General features: G+C 38.6%; 1 protein-coding gene and 1 long non-coding RNA gene across 7 annotated transcripts in view; one reads left to right on the top strand and one right to left on the bottom strand.

The window, feature by feature from the left end:
- Positions 1 to 12923, top strand: part of ATXN3 (ataxin 3) — a 36806-nt gene extending 23883 nt beyond the window's left edge. For 3 of the 6 annotated variants that reach the window (XM_082733968.1, XM_082733971.1, XM_082733972.1), the window contains 2 exons: positions 3130 to 3236; positions 8666 to 12923. In XM_082733968.1, coding sequence (XP_082590094.1) covers positions 3130 to 3236; positions 8666 to 8760 — 202 coding nt within the window. In that variant the 3' untranslated portion in view covers positions 8761 to 12923. The remainder of the gene's footprint in view (positions 1 to 3129; positions 3237 to 8665) is intronic. The other 3 variants (XM_082733969.1, XM_082733967.1, XM_082733970.1) reach the window with 2 other exon arrangements.
- On the bottom strand, positions 2185 to 8722 carry LOC309866324. The gene is made up of 2 exons (XR_014312579.1): positions 8601 to 8722; positions 2185 to 2724 (listed from the first exon to the last, which is right to left on the bottom strand). It is a non-coding gene; the product is annotated as an uncharacterized lncRNA (long non-coding RNA).
- Positions 12924 to 14336: the final 1413 nt, after the last annotated feature.

Below are 14336 nucleotides of genomic sequence, written 5' to 3'. Positions count from 1 at the left end.
AATGAATACTAAGTAATATGTCCATAGCCAAGATATATTTTCCAGTAGTAATCTCTAAACCCATTACCTATTACTAAACCCCAAGTAAAACTTTTACATATATCAGCAATGTTACTATAATACCTACCTTAAAAACTCACAAATTGAGTGTCAAATTAGATAAAGTGTGTAAAACTATTGTGTAAAGTATTCCAAAAATATCTTAGTTCCCAAGAATTTTTAATTCTTCTCCACGTATAGCTCTGAAATGATACAGATTCTTTCCTCTGTTACTAAAAAAGCATTTCCCAACAAAGAGGGAATTACTGGCATTGTCTTCGTGGTCATGGATTGCTATGATTTTTTTCATTGTTTAACACTTGAGCTCAGTACCCAGTGGCATGGCATAACAGGATTCAGTTTAAGAAACAAGCTAGTAGAGGTATTTTAAGCAGGAAAATACTTAGTACAGAAACTCAGTGCTTACCCAGTCTTAGGAAGAGCTAGAGGTATAGTCTTTAGGCCAGGCTTCCAGAATTCCAAAGACCAGCTTGTTTGAAGAGCTGTGTCCACTGCCCCAGTTGTCATCATGGGGAATTGGGATATATGGAGTTGAAGAACACACTGCTGTGGCTGTCATCCTAGGATCAGGAAGCTGCCACCACAGTTGCCTAGACATGGGAACACAAAATCTGGCCCCCACTGCAGCTGGCATGAAGCAGAATCCTGGCACGGCAGCTCCCTGACTTGACTTGCCAGCAGAGAACAGCCAAAACAGCAGGAGGATGGTTGTGTCTCATTTCTGCGAGTGCTTAATTGATAACCAGAATCCTAGCTGTACAGAGACCTAAGATGATGTTTTTAGCTTTCTAGCCTCTGATTCCTAGGGCACATTCAAAGCCACAGTGAAAATGGTGCCGCTTTGCTGTTCAGACATGTTGCATATTACTATGTCATCAAATATGAAAGGTGTCAAAATTGTTTCAAGGTTGGCAACTCATTTACTTCTCACTTTTCATAAATTTAAAGTAGAATAAAGGTTATCCCTCTTAAGGTCACTGCCTCACCTACCGCGCTCCTGAATTCTGACATACTGTCTTGATTGAAGGGGGAAAGGGCATGAAGAGAGAGCTGATGGGCCAGGATTTTCCTCCCGCCTCACAAGCCTGTCTCGTGCACATCCCAGACTCAGGGTGTGCTGGTGGGAGCATCCTGCCGTCTTGGGCATCGTTAGTCCCGCATGCCTGAGAATAAACTGAGACAAATGTCGGTATACTTGGGTTTTCTTTGTTACTCATATTTAAAACAGAAGATTGAGACTCTAAGGGGAAAAAAGTATGCTATTCTATTAATAGTGTTACTGGTAAATTTAAAATACTGGTTCCTTTAAAAATCCTTCTAAACATTTATTTTTAAAGCTATGGCTTCTCAGAGTATCAGCTTTTTGTAAGGTTCATCTAATTTTCAACATATATGTCTGCATATGATGTGAAATAATTTGAAATTTATGTAAAAGCAGAAATAGTTAACAGAATTCCTTTATACCTTTTGCCCAAATTCCCCAATTGTTGACATTTCTGAGGGGTTTAAACGTAACTTGCAGACATGATCTCCCATTACATCTCAGTACTTCAGTATGTATTTTTTTATATACAAGGACACTGTCCTACATATTTATTTATTTTTTAAAGATTTTATTTATTTATTTGACTGACAGAGATCACAAGTAGGCAGAGAGGCAGGCAGAGAGAGAGGAGGAAGCAGCCCCCTGCACCACCACCACCCCCCCCCCCCGCCAAGCAGAGAGCCCGATGTGGGGCTCGATCCCAGGACTCTGAGACCATGACCAGAGCCGAAGGCAGAGGCTTTAACCCACTGAGCTACCCAGGCACCCCTGTTCTACATACTTAGATCATAACCACCGTGTTAAAAGTTGTAAAATGTGGATTTTTCGGGCGCCTGGGTGGCTCAGTGGGTTAAACTGCTGCTTTCGGCTCAGGTCATAATCTCAGGGTCCTGGGATCAAGTCCCGCATCAGGCTGTCTGCTCAGCAGGGAGCCTGCTTCCTCCTCTATCTCTCTGCCTACTTGTAATCTCTCTCTGTCAAATAAATAAATAAAATCTTTTATAAATAAATAAATAAATAGATAGATAAAATGTGGATTTTTCTGACATTGTTTTTCCGTCTGAAGAAATACAGGGAAAATTTATTTATTTATTTATTTTTAAAGATTTTATTTATTTATTTGACAGACAGAGATCACAAGCAGGCAGAGAGGCAGGCAGAGAGAGAGAGGAGGAAGCAGGCTCCCCACCGAGCAGAGAGCCCGATGTGGGACTCGATCCCAGGACACTGAGATCATGACCTGAGCCGAAGGCAGCGGCTTAACCCACTGAGCCACCCAGGCGCCCCAGGGAAAATTTATTTTAATGCAATAAATGGTACTGAAACTTGATCATGCATCTTAAAGTTACATTCTTTCATTGATCAAGTATTTGGTGAATGCCTGCTAATGTGACAGGCACTATTTTAGGCACTTGGGAAACGAGATAAAGTTTGTGTTCTTGTTAGCTGATGCTCGAAAGAGGGAGACACAGAGTATCAGATGGTGATAAGTTGATGCCAGAAATGGAAAGGGAGCAGCGATGAGCTAATGAGAGTACTTGGAGACTGCTGCCAGTGGCTGGTCAGGAAAGGTCTCTCGGAGGACATGCTGAATCTCAGAGCTGGAGGACAAGGAGGAGCTGGCCATGGAAAGATCATGTTAATTTGCGTGGTAGTTGGGATGCTTTATATTCTCAAAGGTGCTTATTTTTAGTGACTTCAACAATATTAAGGATCTGTAAACCAACATGTTTGCATAAGAATAGCTACCAGCAAATGCTTATGTTGATGTGTTATTTTGTGGTGAAAATCTTTACCTGTTAATCTGATAATTCAGATTTTGTATCTAGGGCTCCTAGGATCCGCACTGTGATACTTTCAAGTAACATAAATTGGACTTATTGCTTTGGCATTCTTTTGTGGAGTTCGTGACAATGACTCTTGTTTTGTGGAACTTTATATTTTCCATGTGAATACTTTTTCTCATGGCATATTTATTCTTAAGGTTTGTTTTTTTAATGTACATTCACTTTTGACTGTTTCAGGCAGCAGCAGCAGCAGCAGCAGCAGCAGCAGCAGGGTCCTCCGGGACAGCTTTCACAGCCGTGTGAGAGACCAACCACAAGTTCAGGAGCACTGGGCAATGATCCAGGTATGCATCTCTGCGCATGCTCTGACACAGGCTCCCTGGGATCTTGGCTTTACAGGCTTTTTTTTCTCCCCTCCTTAATATACTGAAACTCTTGCATAACTTCATAATCTACTAAATCCTTAGATTAAGAAGCAGGCAGACTAGAGTACTCAGTGAATATGTTTCTTTAGAATTACAAACAACAGGGCACCTGGGTGGCTCAGTCATTAGGTGTCTGCCTTTAGGTTGGATGATCCCAGGGTCCTGTTGGGCTCCCTGCTCAGTGGGAAGCCTGCTTCTCCCTCTCCCCCTGCTCATGTTCCCTCTCTCACTGTCTTTCTGTCAAATAAATAAATAAAATCTTAAAAAAAAATTATAAACAATACAATGCAATTATAAGTTGCAATTATAAAAACAATGCAACTATAAATTGCAATACTTGCAATTTAGAGTAATTAATAATTCTCCAAAAATTTCTCAGATATAATGGATACTAGTAGTTGGAAGATGAATACATTTTACCCCCTGAAAAACTAAAATGCCCAAGTATAGTCTAGAATTATTTATCAGGCCTTGGTTTAATAGGTCTTAAACTTTGGTCAGTTATTGGTAGTACAAGTTGAGCAAGAAAACAACTGTATGTGACAAAGGCCAAGAAAATTCAGATGGGCAAAGATTTGAACAGATCCTTCACCAAACATATGGTTGACAAAGAAGCCCATGAAAATATGGTCACTATTAATAATCATTAAGGAAATGTAAGTTAAAATACAAAGAGATACCATTGCACACCTTATTATAAGAATGGTTTAATAAAAAAATAAAATCGAGAGTACCAAATGCTGGCTAGGATCAGAGCAGCTAGACACCCATACATTGTTGGTAGGAATATAAAATGGTACAGAAACTTTGGAAAATGGTTTAGTATTTTCTTATAAACTTAAATGTACACTTAACCATATGATTCAGTAGGCCCCACTCTTAGGTATGTAACCAAGAAAAAAAAAACATAAGTACCCAGAAAAACTTGCAGGTGAATGTTCACAGCAGCTTCATTTTTAAAGATTTTATTTATTTATTTGACAGAGAGAGAGAGATCACAAGTAGGCAGAGAGTCAGGCAGAGAGAGATAGAGAAGCAGGCTCCCCACTGAGCAAAGAGCCTGATGTGGGGCTTGATCCCAGGACACTGAGATCATGACCCAAGCCGAAGGCAGCGGCTTAATCCACTGAGCCACCCAGGCACCCCACAGCAGCTTCATTTTTAATTATCAGAATCTATAAGTTACCTAACTGTGGTCCTTCAGTGGTGAGTGTATGCACAAACTGTGGTACTTGCAAACAGTGGACTACTATTTCACAATAAAAAGAAATGAACTGGTGCTTTTCCCTATTCTCCTGCTATTTACAGCTAATAACCGTGGACATTTATAACAAATGTTAGAAAATTCTGAAAGGCAGAGAGAAGACAGGCTGTATAGGAGGCTCAAGGACCAGAGGAATGACACAGTAATGTGTAACCTGGATTTTCTTTTTGTCTCACATATTCTGGACTTGGTGCTGAAGTAGCCACAGTAAGGATGAAGTAATAAAGCCTGTTCTGTATGGTCAAAAGGGACTACTTAGCAAGTAAAAACTTTGAGATAATAAATACTCTATTCCAGCCAAACAGGATTAGGTAAATAAACTGGCCTTACTGTCACCCCACGCCATTGACACAGACCAAGTAGGAGGATAGACTGGTATCCCAGTTGCCAGGAACGAGGTGTACCTCCTGCTTCCCCTGGCCAGGGTGGTGTCAGAGAAAGCCATGTGGGAAGCTGGGACTTTAGGTCCCTCCAGGAGACAACGAGGGGCTCTTTTCCATGGTGTCCATGGTTGTAGGGAGCCCAGACTTCCCCCCACCAATACAATGTGGAGGCATCCCTCTGGCTTCTTGCCTGGCTGGTTTCAAAAGAGGCCCAGTGGAGAATTGGAGTTAGTGATTTGAGGCACTAAGGAGGCCATACCCAGAATGTCGGTGAGAGGCGGTAAGGAGGCATTCCTGCCCCTTCCGGTCAAGGAGCTAGCAGTGGAGAACAGTGAGGAGCCAGAACCCCCACATGGGCACAGAAGTAATGATCACACACACGCTCCCTGTCTTGGGCTGCAGCAGGGCAGTGCCCCTCTCCCCCACTTGGTGCTATGTCAGAAGAAGCCTCCTAAAAGAGAAGATTTAAGTAAGACCTATAGTCTTACAAAATGCAACCCCACAGATGTTTAGGATGTGATCAGAAGTGTTACCATACCAAGAGCCAGGGAAAATTCAACTTGATTGAGAAAAGACAGTTCATAGATACCATTACCAAAATGACACTGGTATCAGAATAAATTCTCACAAGGATTTTTAAAGCAGCCATCATAAAAATGCTACACTAAGCAATTATGAACATGCTTAAAATAAATGAAGAAACAGAAAGCTTCAAGAAAAGAAATAGAAGATGAACTAAATGGAAATTTTAGAGCTGAAAAATAATAATACCTGAAATTTGAAAGTGCAGTGGTTGGATTCAACAGGTAAATGGAAGGACAGAGGAGAGAATCCATGAACTTGAGGACTGTTGCCCATTCTGAGCAACAGCGAGAATTAGACTGGAAAAAATTAACAAAACCTGTGGGACTATAGTAGAAGATCTAATGTGCCATGGGAATCCTAGGAGATGAGGAGGGTGGGGCTGCAAAAATACTTGAAGACATAATGGCTGAAAATCCCCAGCTTTGGCAAAAGATATAAAACTACAGAATCAGGGTACCTGGGTGGCTCACTAGGTTAAATGTCTGACTCTTGATTTTGGCTCAGGTCATGGTCTCAGGATGTAAGATCAAGCCCCATGTTGGACTCCACACTGTGCATGAAGCCTGCTTAAGATTCTCCCTCCCTCCCTCCTTCTCTCTCTCTGCCCCTCCCTGCCTAATAAATAAATTAATTAATTAAATAGAACTGCAGAATTAAGAAGCCAAGTGTAGCTCTGACAGTTAAGCACAAAGAAATTTATGCCAGAACATCATAGTCTAACTTCTGAAAACTGAACAAAAGAGGAAAATCTTGAAACCAACTAGAAAAATCTTGAAACCAACTAGAAACATCTTGCCTATAGAAATTTGTATGATAGCACATTTCTCACCTGAAATCACGGATATCAGTAGGAAGTGGCACAAGTTTTTTTTTTTTTTAAGATTTATTTATTTTACAATCTTCAAGCATGCATGAGCAGGCAGGGGCAGAGAGAGAATCTTCAAGAGATTCTCCATTGAGCACAGAGCCTGATCTCATGACCCTGAGATCCTGACCTGAACCAAAATCAAGAGTCAGATGCTTAAACAACTGAGCAACCCAGGCGCCCTTCATTTTTCAAGTGTTGGAAAGGAAAAACAACCCAGGGGCACCGGTTAAGCATATGCCTCTGGCTCAGGTCATGATCCCGGACTTCTGGGATTGAGTCCTGAGTCAGGCTCCCTACTTGGTGAGGAGTCTGCTTCTCTCTCTCCCTCTGCCCTCTCCCCCTTACTGGTAGTTTCTCTCCCTCCCTTTCTCAAATAAACAAGATATTAAAAAAAAGAAAAGAAAAAAAAAGGAACCCTAGAATTCCCAGTGAAAATTTCCCTCAGGAATGAAGAGAAAAATTAAGAGAATTTTCATATGTAGACCCATCCTAAAATAATGGCTAAAGGAAGTTTTGTAAATAGAAATAATGGGGGCGCCTGGGTGGCTCAGTCATTAGGAGTCTGCCTTCCGCTCAGGTCATGATCCCAGGGTCCTGGGATCGAGCCCCATGTTGGGCTCCTTGCTCAGCACCTGCTTCTCCCTCTCCCACTCTCCCTGCTTGTGTTTCCTCTCTCGCTGTATCTCTCTCTGTCAAATAAATAAATGGAATCTTTAAAAAAAGAAAAAACCAGAAATAATAAGAATTAATCTGGGAACATTAGAAAGAAAAAAAGAAGAGTAGTAAGAGTAAAAATATGGGTAAGCAATAGATACTGCTCTCCTTTTGAGTTTTCTAAATTATGTTGGATTGAAGCAAGAATTAGAATATTGATTTTGCTTTTAGTGTATATGTAGAAAATATTTAAGGCAATTACATTATAAATGGTAGAATAAAGGGAGGTGAAATTTCTATGTTTTTCAGTCATTCTGGAAAATAGTTTGTCAATTTCTTTAAAAACTGAACTTGTACCTACCATACAACCCAGCAGTTACACTCCTGGACATTTATCTCAGAGAAATGAACACTTAACCTTTTCATGCAAAAACCTGTACACAAATGTTCATAGCAGTTTTATTTCTCATAATCAAAATCTGGAGACAACCAAAATGTTCTACAGAAAGGCAGAGAAGTTTAAACAAGTGGTAGTATATCTATGAAATACTACTCAGGACTAAAAAGAAACCAGCTCTTGATACATGAGCAGTTTGGTTGTGCCTCAAGGGCACTATGCTAAGTGCAGGAAAGATTTGTTACAGTGTGGTTATATTTGTGTAACATTATAAAAATGACAAATTTGGGGGCACCTGGGTGGTTCAGTCGGTTAAGCATCCGCCTTTGGCTCAGGTCATGATCCCAGGGTCCCGGGATTGAGTCATGCATAGGGTTCCCTGCTCAGCCAGGGAGTCTCCTTATCCCTCTGCCTCTCCCCCCTACTTGTGTTCTCTCTCTCTCTGTCAAATAAATTAATAAAATCTTCAAAATAAAAAATAAAAATGAAAAATTTGTAGAGATGGAGAACAAATTAGTGGCTGCCTGCAGTTAGGGAAGTTGTGGGCAGAGAAGTGGGTGTGAATCAAGGGACAGCAGGAAAGAAATCTTTGTGGTAGTTGAACAGTTCTCCGTCCTGGTTGTGGTGCTGGTGGTTACACAAATCTACACATGTGACGAAATAGCATAGAACTACACACAACTTTGTACCAATGTCAATATCCAAGTTTGGGGGGGCTGTAGTTCCTTAGGATTTAACTATTGGGTGAAATTGAGCCAAAATGTACACAGGAGCCCTTTGAACTATCTTTGCAACTTCCTGTAAATAAATTGTTTAAAAACAAGATAACAAAGGTAACAAATTATGTATATGTATGTACACACACACACACACGAAGTTTAATTTTTCATTTAGGATAATGTACTTGTTTTGAAATATAGAATAAATGTATTACGGGGATTGACCACAAAGGGGCAGCATGTGCAAATTTGGGAGAGCAGTGGGCAGGTCCGGATCTGGTGGTGATGGTAGTTATATGGCTCCATCCATTTGTCAAAACTTATAAAACTGTAAGAGTGCATGTTACTTTATTTAAGTATTAAAATTTTTAAAAGGAAGCTATAGTAGTCAAATGTATTTTCTAAGAGCTTACCTTTTGATGACTTTGAGAATCTTCCAGAAACATCTGAGAGAGATGCTTGTTTTCTTTCCCAACAGGAGATGCTATGAGTGAAGAAGACATGCTTCAGGCAGCCGTGACCATGTCTTTAGAAACTGTTAGAAATAATTTCAAAACAGAAGGGAAAAAATAATACCTTTTACAAATCATTTAGATACTCATATTTTCCAACATTATTATTCTGTGTGGTTACAGCATAGAGGGTCCATTTTAGTAATGTGTCAAACAACGTTCAACAGAGGAGATAAGACTGTTAGGTGGTTTGCAACAAAAAGATGAGAAAGTGGAAAAATGCACCAGTTGTGGGACTAAATAGTGATCCTCCAAACACTAGCCAAAGAGGCATTTAGCAATTAAAGAAATTTAAAATAGTTTTCTAAATGTTCCTTTTTCTTTCTTGAGTGTGCAATATCTCACATGTCTAAAATTAGGGCATTTTTCTTGGATCTTTTTGCAGACCAACTAATTAGCTCTTGCCACAGAACTTTTTCCATACATGTTCTCATCTTTTCTGTTCAGGTTGTTTGACTCACTTTCCATTATCTCATAGTTGCTTTTCTTTCTCATTAACCAAGTTAACCTTTTAGGACAGTGTCTCTTTTCTGTGTTGATAGTAGTAACAGTTCCAGAAAGATCCGCTGCTTTCCCTCAAATTATGTAGCGTGCCCTTGAATGTTTCTCATGTTATTTCTCTAATCACAGTTTCTTTGCTACTTGGTTTTCCTTACTTTTCTACAGCTCTTTTGAAAGATGGTAATCTTTCTGGAGGTTTTGCTTTTTAAGCCCTCTAAGATGGGATCATTAGTTCATGATTCTGGTGCATTCCAAAATGCTGAAATCAACAAGTATTTGAGAATAAATGAGAATTTTTTTTTAATGTGTGAGCACATCCTTTTCTAGATGTTTTATAAATGTCTTCTCAATTATGTTAGACTGTCACAGCTCTGCTGTGACTTTTTCTCCTGCACCTTGATATTTCCTTTTCTCCAATTGAGAAAAATAGGAGAAGCACAGTATGTAAGCAAGTTTCCTTCTGTGTCAGACTTCACAAATAATACCCACCATGAATGTATGGGAGACAAAGTTTGGCTTTCAATTTAGTGGCAGCTTCATTTTATTCTCTCTTGTGACCGGAGCTCTCTTGTTTACAGTGGAGTCACGGGACATAGATGTCTGCTTCTGCTGCATATCTTGTAGTAGGTATTATTTTCTAGAGATGATGATCTGGAACATGAAATTAATCTACTAACAAAAGTACATTTACATTTATACTGTAATTTGACACTCACATCATGTTTAAATAGCTTAAGAATTACAGAAGTCACACAGTACTTAATGGGTCTGTAAATAAGAAAGCCTTTAGTTTTGATAAACATTCTTTAATTGGGATGCACAGAAAGTTTCTTGCTGTGTCAGTACAGTGGTATGATTTTGGTGAAAATTAACTATGTCTCTCTGAAATAGACATTTCGGATCCTGTCACTTACTCCCCATCCCTCATTCTCCACCCCCTTTGAAGCCCTTTGAAATGTTGAATTATTCATAAGCTGAAAGTTAGGAAATTTCAGCTAACAACATAGAAAATTAAAGTATGATATGTTGCCATAACTTGTGTATGGCTACACATTTTATCAGGGAAATTTTTTTGACCTAGGATTTATTGCTGAGTTGAAAGGAGATGAAAAAACACCTTTTATGATTATGAAATAGCTTTTTTTTTTTTTTTGGATAGAGACAAATTTTTTTTAGTCATTATTTTGTGCCAAATAACATTTTCTGAAGTTTCCCTTGCAAAAGTAGACTGTTTTACTTTAAAATCTAAAGTTTTCTTTTGAGAATTGAAAATGTTTCAGAAGAGTTATAAAACTTTAGAATTGCAAGGGACATTGGCTTTAGTACTGCTCCCTCAAGATTTATAAACCAAAATATTTTAAGAGTGAACATTTCTGTAGTAATCCCCAATATACTTGTCCTATTTTCCATGGATATTAGTTTTTACCTTATCCCATTGGAAAAATCCATTAAACTTTTCATACACGAATGAGTGACTTACCTAATATAAAATGAGAAAAGAAATATGCATTTGAAAGTTTTAACCTTAGAGTTTATAAAGTTCTTATATTACACGCCTTTCTTAAAGCACTTAAGGAAATATGGCATGTTGACCTTCATTTAGGGATTTTTTTTTTTCCTCTGCAGCAGAGTTGAGCACACATTGAATACATTTGAATGTGTTTAGTTTATTTTGAATATTGCATTTGGCAGGCAGATCCAGAATGACTAGAGAACTGCCAAATTTTTGGATTGGCTTAAACTTAATTTAGATTCCATTCCTTAATTGATTGGCCAGTATGAAAAGATGCCAATGCTCATAATTATAGTATCAGAAAACTTAGTTATACAAAGTTATAGTTCATACATCAGGAACTGTTATTTACTGTAAGCAACCTGCAAGAAAGTCAGAAACAATGAAATTCACAGTAGCTGTCCTGCTCAGTACTCTATATAAAGATTTCCATTCTGTTTTACCAATTGGGAACACCTTAATGTTTAATATTTAAACTACTGGTATCATTTTTCTAATGTATAAATTGCGTTACCAGGATAAAATACGTACAGTGGTTATGCTAGTGTTTAAACACATTTTGGAACCACTTTCATATTTTGAGATGTCAAAAATATAATAAGTATTTATGTTTTAAAAATTCACAGTAGTTTAAAGAAATTAACAGTAGTTAACCTCTGCTCTAAAATCATCAATAAACATTTTTACAGTAATTCACATACAGATATTTCAGTAATGTAAATTGAAAAGATTGCTGCAGATAAACTATATTTTAACTTTTAAGATCCTGATCGAATAATTTACAATTCACAGAATACTTAAGGAGGTGCTTTTTTTTTTCTTTAAAACTTGATTTTTCTTAATTAAGATTTTATTCATGCCAAAGTTAATGAAAAAAGTTCAACACTGGTTGAGGGTCATTATAGGCAAAACTACTAATAGTCTGTGGTTTTTCATGTAATACTCAGTTGAATAAAGTAAATTTTATTCCTGTCAGAGCCTGAATCACATTTTTAATGTCTGCATGTTTGATACTCTTTTTAAATAGTATCATGCCAGTGCCAAGATTTACTAAATGTGTTAAAATTGGCCTATTGGGCCCACACAAATTTAAAGAAGATTGAGTCAGTGCGTAAGCAAAATACAGTGATAGAAATTAAAATATCTCCAGTTGAAATAAATCTCGATGTCAAGAGAACTCAATAATATTGATGCCTTCCTATTTAAAACTTTATGTGCAACTGGAAAGCCCAATGACCACTACTCTAAAAGTAAATAGTTTGTTGTATCTGGGCCCTAACAAGTACAGAGATATTATATATGTGACCTTAATTAAGAAAAAACAGATTGGATAACTAATCCTTTCAGCAGTGTCAATAATTTTTCATATTTTCAAAAAAAAAAAAAACTTTCCTTTATTCCTGGTCCCTTTATGAAGCAGCATCTTCTGCTAAAGAGATAAACTGGCTTGTATTTTTTAAAGTCTTAACATTAGCAAAAATGTTTTGTTCCGTTTTACTTTCATGAATGAAAAGATTATTGACACAGTTGTTTAATTCTTGAATTTTTATTTTTTTTATTTGAAGATCTTTGCTTTTATTTTTGCAAAATGTTCTGGCATTTTAAGAATTAATACTAGTTACAATTTCTAAATTTACAGTAATTGGCATGTTTAACAATAGTGTATCAGTAAATATATTAAGACTGTGGATTCATAGACAAGGAATGGGAAGCAATAGTGAAATGTATGTAAAAATTCCTGACTCGTTTAGGAAGCACTTCACCTTCTTGCATAGTTCAAAGGTGAATGTCTCCAGGAACTTTTTAAAAAATTTTTTTAAAGAGAAAGATGTACATTGGAATGTGAAAAATTAATTTCTATAACACTGGACTACTAGAAATAACTTTGTAAAAATTACTGTTCTGTATAAACTATTTGAAATTCAAGTACAAAGAAAACACCTGAAAAGCATTGTCTTTTGGCCATGACACCAGTGCACTGTGGCGGTGCCATTTGCTCAGGACCTAACTCCGTAGCCCTCTCTGTGTGTGCCCTCCCTCCAAGTTCTGTTGCAGTTACTACACACACAGGTCTTCCTGTCTGGTCCTTAGAAAAGCCGGGCTTCCAAAGCACTGTTGAACACTGAGGATTCTATTGTTAATGTGGATGTTCGATGAGTTGTATTTTAAATATCAAAGATTATTAAATAAAGATAATGTTTGCTTTTTTATTTCTGTTTTTATTTGTGTTGATGGGTTAATTCCTAGCCTTGCTAATTAAGCAAAGGATGGTGGGAAGACCAGCTGCCTCTGCACCACCTGAGAGCTTTCCAGAAATGCAGAGCTTTAGGCCACACCTACTAACTCAGGACCTGTGTTTTTAACAAGACCCCCAAGGAATCACATGCAGATTCAAGTATGAGAGGCTTGTTTTATGGGCAGTTTGTGACAAATAAAAGGGGTGGGGCACTGATAATCCATTCCAGCTCACTGCTGCCCAAGGGCCCACTATTACTGGAACCTCTCATCTTTTCTTAGAGATGCTAGGTCCAAAATTTTACTTGAAATCTGATTTTTAAATGGTTGCTCCATTGCTTCTATAACCCTGAGGGCCAAACAAAGCACGTTGGTAACAATTTTTTAGGAGTGCTGTTTTTTCCTCCTCCAACTCTGGACACCAGAATCCAACTGTAGTAATTCGAACACTTGGACGGATCGAGGGTTCTAGAATCCTCAAATCATAATGAGGGCTATATATCCATTTTATCCTTAATTAGGGTTGGGCAAGAATATTGAAATATAAAATGTTCAAACTGATTACATGAATCTTAGCAAAACCTCCTAGCTTTGTGCTTAGAAGGACCGTTTCATTGAATTTGGATGCCACCAAATGGCTCTGATCTCATCAATACCTACTTGTGGGCCCCATGAATTTTAAGTTGAAGACCCATTTTATACGTTAGTTGATATAAAAGGGAATTTGAGGGTTGTCTTTATCCCCAAGATTTGCATGTTTGGGGACTCTTTAACCATTTTGTCACCAAAGGCTCAAAAGTTCATTCTTTAGGGGCGCCTGGGTGGTTCAGTGGGTTAAAGCCTCTGCCTTTGGCTCAGGTCATGATCCCAGGGTCCTGGAATTGAGCCCCGCATCAGCAGAGAGCCTGCTTCCTCCGCTCTCTCTGCCTGCTTCTCTGCCTACTTGTGATCTCTGTCAAATAAAATCTTTAAAAAAAAAAAAGTTCATTCTTTAAGTAATTTGGGTTGGGCTGACCTACTCTCTCGACGTTTCCCCTTTACACACTGTGGTCCTAGCAGGCCTCCTTTGGGTCTTTCCCACCCCCCAGGTGCTCCCTAACATTCTCGCTCCCTTCCCTTTGCTCGTTTGATATCCCTGCCCCAGAAGTCTGTTGGCCACCCCCTTGCTGGGAGGGCTCTTTCAACGGGGCTACCACTCTTTGCTGTGCCCTGTTCTCCCCCACCATCATTCCAGTGCTTTCTGTGTTGGGAACGGCAGCCTGTCTCGGGCTGCTAGCAAGAAACGATCACTGTGGCATTCATTCACTCATTCAGCAAAACATCCGAGCACTCCCTGTGTGCCAGGCATGGTTCTGGGTCCTTGGAAATAAGAGTCATGAGTCAGATAA

Source organism: Mustela nivalis (assembly GCF_964662115.1).
Source record: "Mustela nivalis genome assembly, chromosome: 6".
Taxonomy (NCBI): domain Eukaryota; kingdom Metazoa; phylum Chordata; class Mammalia; order Carnivora; family Mustelidae; genus Mustela; species Mustela nivalis.
The sequence above is the reverse complement of the archived record's forward strand: the minus strand, read 5'-3'. Positions and strand labels throughout refer to the sequence as shown.